Below are 19,315 nucleotides of genomic sequence, written 5' to 3'. Positions count from 1 at the left end.
CAGGTCTGTGTGCTTTATTCCTATAATGTTTGGACTTCGAACTAAATCCACAAATTTGAGGCGACTGTAAGTTTCACAGTATTACAGATGGACTAATTACTCACCACTGCCACCTGCTGTTTTGGAGAATATCACAGCAGAGAAAGTGTGTTGAAATGTGTACATGCTGTATTTTTTTTTTTTTTAATGACGTGTTTTGCTGTGACGCACTCTTTGTACAGCGCCGTCTCACCTCGTAGATGTGGTAGAGGGACGAACCCTCATCAGGCCAGTAACGGTCGCACTGTTTCTCTCCGTCCTCCACCAGAGCTGTCATCATCACGATCACCGTGCAGCCGTTCTCCCAAACCATCTGCACAGCAACAACAACACAAGCTCTTCATTTAATCAACAATACCGTTACTGGTAGTAGTACTACTGTTATTACGGTTGTTACAACATGACCTCATTCCTGCTGCAAAACGTATTCTATGAAAACATTTTGTAAATAAGAATCAAGAGTCTCCACGAGTTCCACTCCTGAGAAACGAGAATTCTGAAGTAAGTCCTTTATTGTCAATATTCCTTATAAAATAAAATCCAATTCAGTCTAAGGAAGGTTCAGAAAACAGAGCCAAGTCAGGACTGATGTCTTGGCAAAACCAAAATAACTGTTTTAAACTCTGATTACACTATTATTTTTTTTTTTTTTCTTACAATCAATTGTAATTGTTCTGTCTTTAAAATGGCATATAGACACCCCCCCCCCCCCCCCCATAAAAAATACAATTTCTGAAAACCCACAGAGGATAAACAAAACAGTCCAAAACAAGAGATATTTAAACATTTCTACACCAGTCTAAGCCAGTATGAACCAGTTTAGCAACAACTTCAAACCTTATAAAATAACTACATTACTACTACTATACTACATTATCTTCAATGGAGCCACATTAAAGAAATGTAACATTCATTTATAACAGTTTAAATCCAGATCAAAGTGGAAGGTGAAGTCCAGGGTTCCCCCAGCCAATGTACAGGTCCGGCAGCCCGCCAGGCCAAAGCTGGTCAACAGGCCTGAAAATTTCAAACCAGAAAAATAACTCAGCTGTTTTGAACTTGAAGAGAAACACGTAAAGCTGCAGATAACTTGTGTTTTCATGAATATCTTTCACAATAAATGTACTTTAACACCAAAGATGTGCCAGCTGCAATCAGAGCAAAGCTTTATAGTGAAAGTTTGAATTTACAGTGCTACGGCTAATGTTAGCAGGATAATGTGTCAAAATAAGCATTAAAGTTTCACTAAAAACAATGGAAGCTTTATTCAACACTGACAGGAAATTGTTCGGAAACTTTGCCATTATATATACTCAACAAAAATATAAACGCAACACTTTTGGTTTTGCTCCCATTTTGTATGAGATGAACTCAAAGATCTAAAACTTTTTCCACATACACAATATCACCATTTCCCTCAAATATTGTTCACAAACCAGTCGAAATCTGTGATAGTGAGCACTTCTCCTTTGCTGAGATAATCCATCCCACCTCACAGGTGTGCCATATCAAGATGCTGATTAGACACCATGATTAGTGCACAGGTGTGCCTTAGACTGCCCACAATAAAAGGCCACTCTGAAAGGTGCAGTTTTATCACACAGCACAATGCCACAGATGTCGCAAGATTTGAGGGAGCGTGCAATTGGCATGCTGACAGCAGGAATGTCAACCAGAGCTGTTGCTCGTGTATTGAATGTTCATTTCTCTACCATAAGCCATCTCCAAAGGCGTTTCAGAGAATTTGGCAGTACATCCAACCAGCCTCACAACCGCAGACCACGTGTAACCACACCAGCCCAGGACCTCCACATCCAGCATGTTCACCTCCAAGATCGTCTGAAACCAGCCACTCGGACAGCTGCTGAAACAATCGGTTTGCTTAACCAAAGAATTTCTGCAAAACTGTCAGAAACCGTCTCAGGGAAGCTCATCTGCATGCTCGTCGTCCTCATCGGGGTCTCGACCTGACTCCAGTTCGTTGTTGTAACCGACTTGAGTGGGCAAATGCTCACATTCGCTGGTGTTTAGCACATTGGAGAGGTGTTCTCTTCACGGATGATGCAAAGGAGATGTGTTGCACTGCATGAGGCAGATGGTGGTCACACCAGATACTGACTGGTATCCCCCCCAATAAAACAAAATTGCACCTTTCAGAGTGGCCTTTTATTGTGGGCAGTCTAAGGCACACCTGTGCACTAATCATGGTGTCTAATCAGCATCTTGATATGGCACACCTGTGAGGTGGGATGGATTATCTCAGCAAAGGAGAAGTGTGTTATGTGTCGACGCGGGTTGAGGAGCGAACCTGCGTCTGACGGAACCCAGCGCTAAAATAACCAGAAAGCGGTTCCAATAACAAAACAATTTATTTCTTTCACCTCTGGTGCAAAACAAAGTGTATAAACAAAAGATGCGTCAGTCTGGTGGAGTGAAGGCTGGCACGCTCTCAAGCGCCTAAAAGGATCGAGGCCCGGCGCTTCTGGACTCACTTTACCGCCAAACACCCCCCAGGTGGACACGACAAACCGACTCTCTGCGAAGGATAGAAGAGGTGAGGTAAGTCAGCAGTTACAAGCAATATCCTTCAAAAGGCACACACTATCAGCAACACATTCAGGTCTGTATTTAAGCTTTATGTAAATGAGCAGCTTCTCACAACAGGTGGAGGATCAGTTGTCCGCACGCCACAGCAGTGAGAAGCGAGCTGCACAATTCTCATCACAATTCAAATATACTGCGTAACAAAATACCAAGTTACTATCAACAAGTAGTCAAACAATTAATCACCTCTGATGTGTGCTGACAGCATGTGTCCCTCACCCGTCCTCCTTCACAGGCACGATGTGTCAAACCCAGGTGCGGTCCTCAGCGTCTCACAAACGAACATCACAAGGTCGAGTTCCCGGCAATTCTGCTTGAATCACACATGGCTTAAATGCAGAACGCCATCTAATTATCTGCTTCAGCTGAAAGTCTTTAAGGTTGCATGTGAGCACCATTCACAGGTGCTGCACATACTGTTGATGAGGGTGAAGGACTCTTCTGCCAGCACCTTCTCCACAGACAAATCAGTTTTCATACCACCTGGAGAGCAAAGAAAAGAAAAGAACACCAAAATGTCCAGCCACACCCCCCCAACACACAACAAAGTGCTCACCATCACAGATTTAGTCTGGTTTGTGAACAATATTTGAGGGAAATGGTGATATTGTGTATGTGGAAAAAGTTTTAGATCTTTGAGTTCATCTCATACAAAATGGGAGCAAAACCAAAAGTGTTGCGTTTATATTTTTGTTGAGTATATATATATGCGTGTGTGTGTGTGTCTAGAACAGAATCCTGATCCTGACTCAAGGAACGGCTTCACCCTGAAACTGCAAAAAAAAAATAGTGCACATTTCTGCCCAACAACAATCCCTCCACCAAATATGAGGGGTCTTTCCACTTAGCAAAAGTAGACCTTTGTGATGTCATACAAATACCAGGAAATAGATTAAACGACAATAAATGCAAGAGTCTTTGAGATTGATTTGGTTCACCACCAAAAACCATCTGTTGTGTGGGCCGCCAGTAGAGGAGGTACTGCTGGCCCACCACCAGAGGGCGCCCTGCCTGAAGTGCGGGCTTCAGGCACGAGAGGGCGCTGCCGCCACAGACACAGCCGGGAGTGACAGCTGTCACTCATTAACTCCTGACAGCTGTCACTCATTCTTCATCATCGCACTCCATAAAACCCAGACGTCATCTCCACCTCATCGCCGAGATATCGTACTTCATTGGAGGTAATATCCTCAGCCTTTGTGGTATTTTCTGAATCTGTCTATTGTGAGTGTTTGCAGGAGTACCGGTCCTTCATTTGTGGAGGCTGTGCAGGACGGCACTCTTTTTCCTCTGAGGGACCGCTGCAACACATATTGAGTGAGAGGTGGAGGTGGCATTCCGACCGTTGTTGTTACTGGGTGTGCACACCTACACTTGACTGTCTTTGTTCTCGCCAGCAGTACCAGATCCGACAGTCGGGGATGGTGATCACATGGGAATTCGGGACTTGGCGGTTCCAGTATTCACCAGGTTCAGTGGCGGCGGAAATCGTGTGGTTCCGGCTCTTCTCAGGACAGACGTCTTCTATCCTCGAGCCTGCCCACACGTCACCTTTGTGGATTGACTGTAATTATATTCTGAGATTGTCTGTATTTCGTTGTGCACATTTCACAACATTAAATTGTTACTTTTTGGCTCATCTATTGGCCGTTCATTTGCGCCCCCTGTTGTGGGTCCGTGTCACTACACTTTCACAACAGGATATCTCGGCCAGCGTCATGGACTCCGAGGGGCGTCACCCGGCTGTTGAACGACCAATGGGAGAGCAGGGAGCGCAGGCGTCTGCAGGAGGCGTGATTGGTGAGCTGCAGCACATTCTCACCGCCTTTACGGCTCGGTTGGATCAAATGACCGAGCAAAACATCCTCCTGAACTGCAGGGTGGAGGCTCTCTCCGCGCAGGTGGCGGCGAGCGCTCAGGGCGCTGCTGCAGCTCCTCCTCCTGCCGACCCTGTGCAGGATATGAACGTTCCAGTGGTGGTTCAACAACCCCTCCCACCATCCCCTGAAGCATACATAAGCCCTCCTGAGCCGTACGGAGGTAGTGTGGAGACGTGCGCGGACTTTCTCATGCAGTGTTCGCTCGTCTTCGCACAACGTCCCGTCATGTACGCGTCAGATGCTAGTAAAATAGCTTATGTGATTGCTCTGCTTCGGGGTAAGGCACGCGCCTGGGCTACGGCGCTCTGGGAACAGAACTCACGGTTGTTATCAGCAGACACTGGGTTTGTGGGGGAGTTCAGAACAGTGTTTGATCACCCTAACAGAGGAGAGACCGCTTCAACAATGCTGCTGTCAATACGACAGGGGCGCCGGTGTGCAGCCGAATATGCAGTCGACTTCCGCATCGCGGCTGCGAGGTCCGGCTGGAATAACGTTGCGCTCCGCGCCGCCTTCATAAATGGACTGTCGTTGGTCCTGAAGGAGCATCTGGTAGCTAAGGAGGAACCGCGGGATTTAGATGGGCTTATCGATCTCGTTATACGGTTAGACAATCGGTTGGAAGAACGCCGTCGGGAGCGAGGCGAAGGACGTGGCCGGATACGCGCCGCCCCTCTCCCTTCCGGGTTCGAAAAGGGGCCGCCCTCCCCATGCTCCACAGCTGCAGTGCTCTGTGGGGCAACAGCTCCCCCTGCTGACGTTGTTAGGGAAACGCACAGGGCCAAAATGAGGAGGCTGATCCGCGGGGAGTGTTTTCTCTGCAGCTCAAAGGAGCACACACAGAAAAACTGCCCCAAACGGCAACAACAACAACCGCCCTCAGAGACTGGGCTAAGGGGGGGTCAAAACATTCACGTGAGACACACACAGATTGCCACACGACTCCCAGTTACAATCCTGAGCGGGGATTTAACCCTTCAAGCCCCAGCACTGGTGGACACGGGGTCAGAAGGGAATCTGCTAGACAGCAGATGGGCAAGGGAGGTAGGGCTCCCTCTGGTGGCGCTTCCTTCACCATTGCAGGTGCGGGCACTAGATGGCACCCTCCTCCCTTTAATCACACACACAAGACACAACCAGTAACTCTGGTGGTGTCTGGAAACCATCGGGAGGAGATTGAGTTTTTTGTAACTCCTACCTCCCGCGTGATTTTGGGCTTCCCATGGATGTTGAAGCACAATCCCCGGATTGATTGGCCGTCTGGGGTGGTGGTTCAGTGGAGCGAAACCTGCCATCGGGTGTGTTTAGGATCCTCGGTTCCTCCCAGTTTACAGGCTAAGGAGGAGGTCAAAGTCCCTCCCAATTTGACGGCAGTGCCGGTTGAGTACCACGATCTTGCTGACGTCTTCAGCAAGGATCTGGCACTCACCCTTCCCCCGCACCGTCCGTACGATTGTGCCATTGATTTGGTTCCAGGCGCTGAGTTCCCGTCCAGCAGGCTGTACAACCTCTCACGACCTGAGCGCGAATCAATGGAGACCTACATCCGGGACTCATTAGCTGCCGGGCTGATACGGAACTCCACCTCCCCGATGGGGGCAGGTTTCTTTTTTGTGGGCAAGAAAGATGGCGGACTCCGTCCATGCATTGATTACAGGGGGCTGAATGAGATTACGGTTCGCAACCGATACCCGTTGCCATTGTTGGATTCCGTGTTCACCCCCCTGCATGGAGCCAAAATCTTTACTAAGCTGGATCTTAGAAATGCGTATCACCTGGTTCGGATCCGGAAGGGAGATGAATGGAAGACGGCATTTAAGACCCCGTTAGGTCACTTTGAGTACCTGGTCATGCCGTTCGGCCTCACCAACGCCCCCGCGACGTTCCAAGCCTTGGTTAACGATGTCTTGCGGGACTTCCTGCACCGATTCGTCTTCGTATATCTGGACGATATTCTCATCTTTTCTCCGGATCCTGAGACCCATGTCCAGCATGTACATCAGGTCCTGCAGCAGTTATTAGAGAACCGACTGTTTGTGAAGGGCGAGAAGTGCGAGTTTCACCGCACGTCTTTGTCCTTCCTGGGGTTTATCATCTCCTCTAACTCCGTTGCCCCTGATCCGGCCAAGGTTGCGGCGGTGAGAGATTGGCCCCAACCAACAAGCCGTAGGAAGCTGCAACAGTTCCTCGGCTTCGCTAATTTCTATAGGAGGTTCATTAAGGGCTACAGTCAGGTAGTTAGCCCCCTGACAGCCCTGACCTCTCCAAAACTCCCCTTCACCTGGTCGGATCGGTGCGAAGCCGCGTTCAAGGAGTTGAAACGACGGTTCTCTACTGCGCTAGTTTTGGTGCAGCCCGACCCTAGCCACCAGTTCGTGGTTGAAGTGGACGCCTCTGACTCAGGGATAGGAGCCGTGCTATCCCAGAGCGGAGAGACCGATAAGGTTCTTCACCCGTGTGCCTACTTTTCTCGCAGGTTGACCCCAGCTGAACGGAACTATGACGTCGGCAATCAAGAACTCCTTGCGGTGAAAGAGGCTCTTGAGGAGTGGAGACACCTGTTGGAGGGAGCGTCTGTGCCGTTCACGGTTTTCACTGACCATCGGAACCTGGAGTATATCAGGACCGCCAAGCGGCTGAACCCCAGGCAAGCCCGCTGGTCACTGTTCTTCGGACGTTTTGACTTCCGGATCACCTATTGCCCTGGGACCAAGAACCAGAGATTGGATGCCTTGTCCCGGGTACACGAAGACGAAGTCAAAACGGTGCTGTCGGATCCACCGGTGCCCATCATTCCGGAGTCCACTATCGTGGCCACCCTCACCTGGGACGTGGAGAAGACCGTCCGGGAGGCCCTGGCACGGAGCCCGGACCCCGGAACACGTCCGAAGAACCGTCTATACGTCCCACCAGAGGCCAGAGCTGCAGTCTTGGACTTCTGTCACGGTTCCAAGCTCTCCTGTCATCCAGTGGTGCGAAGGACCGTGGCAGTTGACCGGCAGCGCTTCTGGTGGGCGTCTATGGAGGCCGACGTCCGGGAGTACATCCAGGCCTGCACCACCTGTGCCAGGGGCAAGACAGACCACAAGAGGTCCCAAGGGCTTCTCCAGCCACTTCCTGTGCCTCTTCGCCCCTGGTCCCATATCGGCCTGGATTTCGTCATGGGCCTCCCGCCATCCCAGGGCAACACCACCATCTTCACGATAGTGGACCGATTCTCCAAGGCGGCCCACTTCGTGGCCCTCCCGAAGCTCCCAACAGCCCAGGAGACAGCAGACCTCCTGGTCCACCACGTCGTCCGTCTGCATGGGATACCCACCAACATCGTCTCTGATCGTGGTCCCCAGTTCTCCTCACACGTCTGGAGGAGCTTCTGCCGGGAACTGGGGGCCACTGTGAGCCTCTCGTCCGGGTATCACCCGCAGACCAATGGACAGGCAGAACGGGCCAATCAGGAATTGGAGCAAGCCCTGCGCTGCGTAACGTCCGCACACCCGTTCTGCCTTGTTGAAGGCCCGGACGAGGGCGAAGACCCATGCGGACCGCCGGCGATCCCCGGCCCCTGCTTACCAGCCCGGGCAGGAGGTGTGGCTGTCCACGAAGGACATCCCCCTCCAAGTGGACTCCCCTAAGTTGAAGGACCGTTACATTGGACCATTCAAGATCCTCAAAATCCTCAGTCCTGCCGCAGTGAAGCTCCGACTCCCAGCTTCACTGCGGATCCACCCGGTTTTTCATGTGTCCAGAATCAAGCCTCACCACACCTCACCCCTCTGTGCTCCCGGTCCGGCGCCGCCTCCTGCCCGGATCATTGACGGGGAGCCGGCTGGGACAGTGCGCCGGCTCCTGGACGTCCGTCGAATGGGCCGGGGGTTCCAGTATTTGGTGGACTGGGAGGGGTATGGACCCGAAGAACGCTCCTGGGTGAAGAGGAGCCACATTGACCACCTCTGACTGGGGGATCCTGAGGTGTTTCCAGGCCAGTGTGGAGGTATAATATCTCCACCTCATCCTGGGTCTTTCCCGGGGTCTCCTCCCAGATGAACAAGCCTGGAACACCTCCCTAGGAAGGCACCCAGGGGGCATCCTTAACAAATGCCCGAACCACCTCAGCGGGCTCCTTTCAACGCGAAGGAGCAGCGGCTCTACTCCGAGCTCCTCACGAATGACTGAACTTCTGACCTCATCTCTAAGGGAGACACCAGTCACCCTCCTGAGGAAGCCCATTTCAGCTGCTTGAACCCATGATCTAGTTCTTTCAGTCATGACCCAACCCTCATGACCATAGGTGAGAGTAGGAGCAAAGATTTTTAACTGAATAATGCCAACAACAACAATAATGATAATAATAATAATTATTGTCTAGAATATTTATTTATTGATGATTTTTTCTTTTTTTTTTGCTTTTTTTTTGCTTTGTGCTGCAATTCACAGATTGAAGAAATATCCACCTACCTGCCAAAAGTCAGAGATGGTGTGCGACAGTGGCCCCTGGGTGGCGATGTAGGCTGGCATCCTGGGGTCATGTTCAATCTGAACAGAACATGACGAGAAAGGGGTCAGAGGTGGTCAAAGGTCACCTCAGGCTAAGCACAAAATCTCAGTCAAATGGATGAAAGATTCATGGACTCTGAGGAATAAAAAGACATTAAAGTATTGATGATAAAAAACCAGACTGGATCCAGAACGTTTAATTTATCGAACTGTGACCAGAACCTGAACCTGTGGTGATGAACTTCATCAGATCAACAACATCTGTCCTCAGTTTTGATTTCTGGGAACCAAAGATCACAGTGAATAATGTGGTTACTATGGTGACTGTGTGTAGAGAGGCGGAGCCTTACTATAGTGCTGGCGTTGATATAGTCAGAGCGCGACGGGTTGAGTTCCGCCTTCAGTTTCACCCTCGAGTGGTCGTCTGAAGGAAACAGTTAAACAGCAGCCAATCATCAGCCATACAACAGCAACCTCAACATCAGGGCGGCCTGTGATTGGCTGCTGGATTACCGTGAAGGTCAGAGAAAATCATTTTGAAATTTTGCAGAAGTATGATTGAAGTGTTGGCTCTAAGGAGTCGGACGGGACTTGTTTTGTGGATTCGTTTTTACATGGGAAATAGACTGCATTTATACCGCGCTTTTCCAACTGTATCAGACGCTCAAAGTGCATTACAATGATGCCTCACATTCACCCATTCACACAAACACTCACACCCTGATGTCAGGGTGCTGCCACACAAGACGCTCACTACACATGGGGAGCAACTAGGGGATTAAGGACATTGCCCAAGGGCCCTTAATGATTTTACGGTCAGGCTGGAGTTTGAACCGAGTCTCCTCTGGTCTCAAGCCAAACGTTTAACCACTAGACCATCACCTGTATTTGAGTGTTTGTTGCAAACCGTTTTTACCGCTAATGATTCGTCAGACTCACAGGGGGCAGAGTCGGAACAGCGGTTCTTCTTGGCGTTGGCGTCGCTCTGAGCCACGGACACGGCACTGGGCTCGGCCTGGTAGGAACACAGCGCCTCCCACTCCTTCATCAAACGGTCCTTGTTCCTTAGGTGATCCTCCATGTAGGCCTGAAGGGGGCGCACACACAAGTGAGACAATATCGAATGCCGAGCAACAGATTTGGGTCTTCTTCTTCCCGTCTAGTCGGGATTGAACCTACAACCCTCCAGCCACATTATACCACACCCACTTTTCAGCACAGTAACAGTTGCTAAGCACTGACTGGCTGATTGCTGTGTCAATCCAGACTCTGTAAACAGTTAAATCTTTTCTTTGGACCCACAAAGTGCCTTCAGTGCTCACTGACACCGGGTGGCACTGAAGGGCTCTCCGGTACTGACCAGGATCATGTGACCGGTGGAGATGTCCATGTTGGCCTGGGCGGGCTCCTCGCACCATGACGGCGTGCTGCTGTGGGAGCCGGGGCTGGCCTGGGCCGCGTCGCTGAACTGGGACGACACACTGCTCACCCTGGAGTCGCCACCTCCGCCTCCTCCTGCTCCTCCCCCAACACCAGCACCTCCTCCTCCTCCTCCACTGGCTCCTCCCACGGCTCCCAGAGCGGCTGCTTCCAGTCGTCCGAAGGCGCCTTTAGAGGCCATGTGCTGGCGACACAGGTCCTGGTGAGCCAGTTACGTCGCATCTCGTTGTTACACTTTATGTTTCTTCAAACGTGCGCTCAGTGAAATCAAATTGTGTCTCTCTGCTCCTCACCTGGTACTCCTGATGGGTGAAGGCGCCTCCTTCTGGACCCAAACCCAGTTTCTTCGCTGCCAGCCGATGGGCATGGTGGCGCAGACAGGCGATGGTCGTGGCTACCACCAGGAGGCTGCCAATGCAGGCCATGACCACCAGGGCGGCGACCCCCCAGCGGGAACTCGGCTGGACTCGAGCCGCCAGGGGCAACGCCTTCACGTCACCTTTCTACATTAAAAAAAACAACATCCAAGAGAAAAACGACAGAGGTTTTAATTCTAACATCAGATTTATATTTTACATTTGTGTTCAGATGGAAGAGTTTTTAAAATCATAGACCAGCAGCCACCTGTCCAGCGCCGCTCTGCAGGGTCTCCAGAGCCGTTCCAGACTCCAGCAAGTTCTTCTCTGCAACTGAGTCCAAATAAAACACATTCAAGCAAACATCTGCAGCGTGGACATAAAGTACTTTAGTTTTACTCCATTTATTCGTGTACTTTTACTGCACAAAGTTTGATACGTTTTAGGAAATAATGGATTTTGTTTTGTCCGTTTGTTTTTGGATGACTTATAAAACCGCTCTCGGGTTCTGGTGACTCGACGAGGCCACGGCTCTAATCCAAGTGTAATTTGTAGTTTGGTGTAACAGTGCCCCCACAGGCAGGGTGGTGTATTGTTGTGTTTGCACTTTGTGAACAAACGACTGTAAATATCATTCTGTGGGGATTTCCAGACGTGCACGTACCGGCTTTCTCTGCCACGTCTTCAGCCGTCACGTTCTCCGAGTTTGGTCTGACCCGGAAGGTCAGCGCCGGTCCGACCGCACTGCAGAGGAGGAAGGAGGAAAACACAGGAAGGAGGAGTTCTCTCTGTGTGCAAAAATCTAAACATCATAAGATGGTTTGATGAGAAGGAGCAGAACCAGAGGAGAAGAGCAAAGAGGAGGTGTGAAGGAGGACAAGCAGGAGGTATGAGTGAGGAGGAGGAGGAGGTAACAGAGTTCCTCAAAGTCACAGGAAGAAATGTTTACTACTTCCATTCACAGCCACAGAAGCCTGTAACTTCTTCTGGGTTGTCTGGGTGTCTTGGTGGCTTTCCTCACTCTTCTGCATTAGTTTTTGAGAACTGTCTCCTCCACACAGATTTACCACAGAGTGTCATACTGTGTGTATTTCTTCATAACTGATGTAAATAAAGTCTAAGACATATTCAGTGGGAGCTTCACCATCAGAGAGCCTCGACCACAAACCACCGCAAAAGACTCCAAGCTGTCAGTGATGTTAAAAGGGGCAACACACAGTATGAAGAACGGGGGGATGGAAACTTTTGATCAGGGTCATTTGGGTCGTTTCTGTTGTCATTATGATTTAAAAAAGAGGAAACACAGTTATTTGACAACAAACGGCTTCACACAACCAGTAATCATGAGTGGAAATATGTTAATATGTTATCATTCGTATTCTCATAAAATTTCATTAAAAAGTTTCATAAAAAATGGCCAAAAACTACAATTCTGCCAGGGTATGTAAACGTATGAGCACCATTGTATTTCCTGAGTAAACAAATAACTTCTAGCAGGAGTTAGTTTGCTCGTTTGAGTCGCTTCCAGTGTCATTTTAATGTTTTCTTCTTTCTTCTGAAATCATTTATCTTTTGTTCTTCACTCTTTTCTTTCTTTTTCAAATAATTTCTTTCCTCGTCTTTCTTACTTTGGTACGTCAAATGTTTTTATCGTTTTAAGTTGTTTTTTGGATTTCAGGACATTGAAGTTCCTCTGTGATGAGATCAAAGAGAAACCAGAACGTGACTCCGTGTTACAAACGTGGGATACGGACCTGTGGTTGGTGATGATGTAGCCGTACTCCTTGGCCTTGGCTAGCCCAGTGCCAGCGCCGGCGCTGGGGTTCTTCTTTCCCAAACTGTCCTGTCTGGATCTGGACTCAGTACCAGGATTGGCCTCCTTCTGGGACATGCCTGCTTTGGGAGATTTGATGGCAAAAGTTGCTGGGTCGATCATCTTATATACCATGGCGTCCTCTGTGATCTGACAAAAAACAAATTCCAATAATAAAAGCAATTAAACAGAAACAGGATTTGAAGAAATTACATTTTCATCAAATCAACAACAAATTTTATAAATATGTCACTTAAGAAAAGAGAAAACAAATCTGTGTCAGTCCCAAGTCCGGATAAATGAGGGAGGTGGCATCAGGAAGAGCATCCAGCATGAAAAGCCACAATAATTATGCAGGTTACAACAACAATAACCACCACTGGTGCTGCTGCCCAACAGAGAGAAGACCAGAAGGAGTTACAAAGCTTACGACAGGGTGCCAAGAGAAGAGTTGAGGTATTGTATGAGGACGTCTGGAGTGGCAGAGACGTATGTGAGGGTGGTGCAGGACATGTACAAGGACAGTGTGACAGCGGTGAGATGTGCAGTCGGAATGACAGACTCATTCAAGGTGGAGGTGGGATTACACCAAGGATCAGCTCTGAGTCCTTTCTTGTTTGCAGTGGTGATGGACAGGTTAATGGATGAGATCAGACAGGAGTCTCCATGGACTATGATGTTTGTAGAGAACATTGTATCTGTAGTGAGAGTAGAGAACAGGTTGAGTCTAGTCTGGAGAGGTGAAGATAAACTCTGGAGAGAAGGGGAATGAAAGTCAGTAGGAGCAAGACTGAGTCCATGTGTGTGAATGAGAGGGAGCCCAGTGGAATAGTGCAGTTACAAGGAGTAGAAGTGGTGAAAGTAGATGAGTTTAAATATTTGGGGTCAACTGTTCAAAGTAATGGAGAGTGTGGTAAAGAGGTGAAGAAGAGAGTGCAGGCAGGGTGGAGTGGGTGGAGAAAGGTGGCAGGAGTGATTTGCGACTGAAGAATATCAGCAAGAGTGAAGAAGAAAGTTTACAAGACAGTAGTGAGACCAGCTATGTTGGACGGCTTAGAGACGGCGGCACTAACAAAAAGACAGGAGGCGGAGCTGAAGATGTTGAGATTCTCTTTGGGAGTGACGAGGATGGACAGGATTAGGAATGAACATATCAGAGGGACAGCTCAGGTGGGACGGTTTGGAGACAAAGTCAGAGAGGACAGATTGAGATGGTTTGGACATGTGCAGAGGAGGGACCCAGGGTATATAGTGAGAAGGATGCTGAGGATGGAGCCACCAGGCAGGAGGAGAAGAGGGAGGACAAAGATGAGGTTTATGGATGTGCTGAGGGAGGACATGCAGGTGGTTGGTGAGACAGAGGAAGATGCAGAGGACAGGGTGAGATGGAAACCATTGATCTGCTGTGGCGACCCCTAATGGGAGCAGCCGAAAGAAGAAGAACACACTCACCTTCTTTCCTGTTGCTGCATTGTTTATATATTTATCTGAAAATAAGAATAACAAAAATTAAAAGATTTCTAATAATAATCAACACTGTTTTGCCAACATTTGTCATATTTAATCGTAAGAACTAAGCAAAAGCTGATTTTCAGCGCCACCATCAGGATAATGTCAGTTATGTTCCACTTATCAATGTACTAATAAAAGATTTGATTAAATGCAAACAAACACATTTTTATGTTTTATTGTGATGTCAAATCAAAATGAAAGTAAACAAATGGCCTCAAGTGACACATAAGTGAAAAACAAATCTCTTCAAGTGTACATATATAACAACATTTACATAGTAACATAAAATTCAAAGGTCTGGAGTTGATTTTGTGTCTGTTTCAGTTCATTTCTATCAATGATGAAGAAGCATGACGAGTATGAAGCAGGTTGTCATCAAAAACTGAGTGAAGACACAAAGGAGATTAGTGAGGGAAGCCATCAAGTCACCCATGACAGATCTGAAGGACTAACATGCTTCATCCTTTTCACTGTGTGATGAAGAAGCTTTTATTTTGTATCAAAGAACCTTGTCTTTTTTGTTATTGAGTGGTTTTTATGAGTCTGTCTGATTGTGGACGCTATAAGTAAGTTAGTAAGTTTCCAGATTTTTACAAAATAAAAATGGAAACGTTAAGTTGTCCGTAAGTGTGCGTGCGGATGTGACTGTGTTTGTTTGTCTGTTTGTGACCCTGTGACAGTCTGGCGTCCTGTCTAGGGTGAACTCGCCTCACACCCTATGACTGCTGGGATAGGCTCCACCCCCGCGACCCTCAATTGAACTAAGTGGTTGAAGATGAGTGAGTGAAAAACAGACTGTCACTTTGATATTGAAGTCTTCAGTGAATATTTGCTGTTGATTCAAATCAAATCAATTTTATTTATATAGCGCCAAATCACAACAAACAGTTGCCCCAAGGCGCTTTATATTGTAAGGCAAAGCCATACAATAATTACAGAAAAACCCCAACGGTCAAAACGACCCCCTGTGAGCAAGCACTTGATGACAGTGGGAAGGAAAAACTCCCTTTTAACAGGAAGAAACCTCCAGCAGAACCAGGCTCAGGGAGGGGCAGTCTTCTGCTGGGACTGGTTGGGGCTGAGGGAGAGAACCAGGAAAAAGACATGCTGTGGAGGGGAGCAGAGATCAATCACTAATGATTAAATGCAGAGTGGTGCATACAGAGCAAAAAGAGAAAGAAACAGTGCATCATGGGAACCCCCCAGCAGTCTAAGTCTATAGCAGCATAACTAAGGGATGGTTCAGGGTCACCTGATCCAGCCCTAACTATAAGCTTTAGCAAAAAGGAAAGTTTTAAGCCTAATCTTAAAAGTAGAGAGGGTGTCTGTCTCCCTGATCTGAATTGGGAGCTGGTTCCACAGGAGAGGAGCCTGAAAGCTGAAGGCTCTGCCTCCCATTCTACTCTTACAAACCCTAGGAACTACAAGTAAGCCTGCAGTCTGAGAGCGAAGCGCTCTATTGGGGTGATATGGTACTACGAGGTCCCTAGATAAGATGGGACCTGATTATTCAAAACCTTATAAGTAAGAAGAAGAATTTTAAATTCTATTCTAGAATTAACAGGAAGCCAATGAAGAGAGGCCAATATGGGTGAGATATGCTCTCTCCTTCTAGTCCCCATCAGTACTCTAGCTGCAGCATTTTGAATTAACTGAAGGCTTTTCAGGGAACTTTTAGGACAACCTGATAATAATGAATTACAATAGTCCAGCCTAGAGGAAATAAATGCATGAATTAGTTTTTCAGCATCACTCTGAGACAAGACCTTTCTAATTTTAGAGATATTGCGCAAATGCAAAAAAGCAGTCCTACATATTTGTTTAATATGCGCTTTGAATGACATATCCTGATCAAAAATGACTCCAAGATTTCTCACAGTATTACTAGAGGTCAGGGTAATGCCATCCAGAGTAAGGATCTGGTTAGACACCATGTTTCTAAGATTTGTGGGGCCAAGTACAATAACTTCAGTTTTATTTGAGTTTAAAAGCAGGAAATTAGAGGTCATCCATGTCTTTATGTCTGTAAGACAATCCTGCAGTTTAGCTAATTGGTGTGTGTCCTCTGGCTTCATGGATAGATAAAGCTGGGTATCATCTGCGTAACAATGAACGTTTAAGCAGCACTGTCTAATAATACTGCCTAAGGGAAGCATGTATAAAGTCAATAAAATTGGTCCTAGCACAGAACCTTGTGGAACTCCATAATTAACCTTAGTCTGTGAAGAAGATTCCCCATTTACATGAACAAATTGTAATCTATTAGATAAATATGATTCAAACCACCACAGTGCAGTGCCTTTAATACCTATGGCATGCTCTAATCTCTGTAATAAAGTTTTATGGTCAACAGTATCAAAAGCAGCACTGAGGTCTAACAGAACAAGCACAGAGATGAGTCCACTGTCTGAGGCCATAAGAAGATCATTTGTAACCTTCACTAATGCTGTTTCTGTACTATGATGAATTCTAAAACCTGACTGAAACTCTTCAAATAGACCATTCCTCTGCAGATGATCAGTTAGCTGTTTTAAAACTACCCTTTCAAGAATTTTTGAGAGAAAAGGAAGGTTGGAGATTGGCCTATAATTAACTAAGATAGCTGGGTCAAGTGATGGCTTTTTAAGTAATGGTTTAATTTCCAGATCTTCCAATTCCAGATAAAATCTTCTAGATTTTATCTTCCTGGTTGTTGTCCTCCTTGACGCTCGTCCGCTACAGAATCTGTCGATCAGCACCGGGACCAGCGAGACTCAGGACCTGGACAGGACTGACTTCTTCTTTACCATTCTCAGCTTTATGACATCACAAAGATCTGAAGTGAGACTTCTAGCTGCATGACTGTTGTGTTAACCCTCTGGGGTCTGAGGGCATTCTTTGGACAGTTCACTCGCCTGGCATAAATGTTTTATTATTGCTGTTAACAGCTCTGCCTGCATCCCACAATCAAGTTTTATGTCTCTTTTTTCAGGACAACCTATCCTTCAGAATATATATGTTTTTATTGTGTTTTATAAGTGTAATAAAGGTTTACAATCAAAAATAGACAAGGAAAAAAATAAAGCAAAAAATAATTTTCCACACACATTTATTCAAAACACACAGCAAGCTATAATAAACAACTGTTTTGACACTTTATAAAGGTAATTTGAGGTCCTGTGTGAAAGACTGTACAACAAAAAGGTTCAAACAATAAACACAAATGCACATTTTGAACAATATATACAAAATGGTCTATGCGTTTTGTTGTCCATTGATATGGTAAACAGTGTTTTATGCCGAGAAAGCAACAGAGTTATCCAGTAACATTCACATGCAAACTAGTGGAGCAATCCTGATAGCTACACACTCTTTGTTTGAGAACGTGAGATTGTCATCAGAGGCTCTCCGACTGCTTTCACTGATCGCTGTGCGTAATGACGCAGGGTGCATTTGGAGCCCAATAGTATGTACTCACTGGAGCACCCAGGGGGCTATTCAAACAGGCCAACTAGTAACATATCACTCCTGAAAACGATCTTTGGCTTTTCACGTGAGGTGAATCTGCCCTACAATTGGATTTTGGAAAACCATGTGACGGTGAACCAATTCCGAGTGGACACTCACATTGCGCACATCATCACACAGCTTCTAAGAGGAGAACAAAGATGGCCGATGGCTGGCTCGAAATTCAGCGGAGTTAACTTTTCAGAAAAAAAAAAAACCTAAGTTTCTATCTCATATCATTAAAAAGTTATTTATAATTAAGTCAAGCTTGGTCTTAGCCGTCGTATACGATGGTGTCAGGCCCACAGTGTTAATGATCGGATGTTGAATTTGGCTCTCTGTTGGGACTGTTTACACAGAGACTGCTACCTGCTGCTTTGGACTTGAATTAACAGTCTTTTTCAAGACTTTTTTACTTTTTACCTTTTTACTTTTTTTTTTTACTTTTTTACTGTGCTCCAACGCCTAAGGAAGACCTCTAACGGTCGAAACATCGCGACGGAGCACTTTTATCAGCTAACTTTCATCAGCGTTGGCAAGCTAACTAGCTTGCTAACGCTTTCGTTTTTATTTTTTTTATTTATTTTTTTTTATTTATTTTTTTTTTTAGCACTGTTGTCGTGCGTTATCTGTGCTGCTCCACAGCGTGTTTAGTCGATTTTTATTTTATTTTAGCACCGTTGTCGTGCGTTCGCTGTTGTCGTGTCTTGCCTGTGCTGCTTCATGGCCTGTTTGGTGCCTTGATTGGGGCACTCCTTCTGCTGAATCACCTCTAAATTATTTACACATTATTCACTTTGTGTGTTTTTAGGAATCCGCTAGGTTGCGTAGCTACTAGCTCTTAGCCGATTTAGCATGGCGGCTTCTCCTGTCTCTCCCGTACTTTTCTGCTCTGGGTGTGAAATGTTTAGTTATTCCTCGGCCTCCTTTAGCAGTAACGGTACTTGTAATAAGTGCAGCTTATTCGTAGCTTTGGAGGCCAGGCTGGGCGAATTGGAGACTCGGCTCCGCACCGTGGAAAATTCTACAGCTAGCCAGGCCCCTGTAGTCGGTGCGGACCAAGGTAGCTTAGCTGCCGTTAGTTCCCCCCTGGCAGATCCCGGGCAGTCGGGAAAGCAGGCTGACTGGGTGACTGTGAGGAGGAAGCGTAGCCCTAAACAGAAGCCCCGTGTACACCGTCAACCCGTTCACATCTCTAACCGTTTTTCCCCACTCGACAATACACTCGCCGAGGATCAAACTCTGGTTATTGGCGACTCTGTTTTGAGAAATGTGAAGTTAGTGACACCAGCAACCATTGTCAATTGTCTTCCGGGGGCCAGAGCAGGCGACATCGAAGGACATTTGAAATTGCTGGCTAAGGCTAAGCGTAAAGTTGGTAAGATTGTAATTCACGTCGGCAGTAATGACACTCGGTTACGCCAATCGGAGGTCACTAAAATTAACATTAAATCGGTGTGTAACTTTGCAAAAACAATGTCGGACTCTGTTGTTTTCTCTGGGCCCCTCCCCAATCAGACCGGGAGTGACATGTTTAGCCGCCTGTTCTCCTTGAATTGCTGGCTGTCTGAGTGGTGTCCAAAAAATGAGGTGGGCTTCATTGATAATTGGCAAAGCTTCTGCGGAAAACCTGGTCTTGTTAGGAGAGACGGCATCCATCCCACTTTAGATGGAGCAGCTCTCATTTCTAG

The 19,315-nt window shown here is 47.1% G+C and overlaps 1 protein-coding gene across 1 annotated transcript in view; it reads right to left on the bottom strand.

Moving 5' to 3' along the window:
• Positions 1 to 19,315, bottom strand: part of ptprnb (protein tyrosine phosphatase receptor type Nb) — a 59,199-nt gene that overhangs the window by 22,187 nt on the left and 17,697 nt on the right. Inside the window, exons 7-16 of the mRNA XM_034179324.1 lie at positions 14,079 to 14,113; positions 12,568 to 12,776; positions 11,478 to 11,557; positions 11,082 to 11,146; positions 10,751 to 10,960; positions 10,378 to 10,656; positions 9,957 to 10,104; positions 9,368 to 9,441; positions 8,979 to 9,056; positions 233 to 352 (exon numbers count right to left, since the gene is read on the bottom strand). Of these exons, the coding sequence (XP_034035215.1) occupies positions 233 to 352; positions 8,979 to 9,056; positions 9,368 to 9,441; positions 9,957 to 10,104; positions 10,378 to 10,656; positions 10,751 to 10,960; positions 11,082 to 11,146; positions 11,478 to 11,557; positions 12,568 to 12,776; positions 14,079 to 14,113 (1,298 nt within the window). The remainder of the gene's footprint in view (positions 1 to 232; positions 353 to 8,978; positions 9,057 to 9,367; positions 9,442 to 9,956; positions 10,105 to 10,377; positions 10,657 to 10,750; positions 10,961 to 11,081; positions 11,147 to 11,477; positions 11,558 to 12,567; positions 12,777 to 14,078; positions 14,114 to 19,315) is intronic.

This window comes from Thalassophryne amazonica, chromosome 1 (genome assembly GCF_902500255.1).
Source record: "Thalassophryne amazonica chromosome 1, fThaAma1.1, whole genome shotgun sequence".
Lineage (NCBI taxonomy): Eukaryota > Metazoa > Chordata > Actinopteri > Batrachoidiformes > Batrachoididae > Thalassophryne > Thalassophryne amazonica.
Note: the sequence above shows the minus strand (reverse complement) of the source record. Positions and strands in the feature narration are given on the sequence as shown.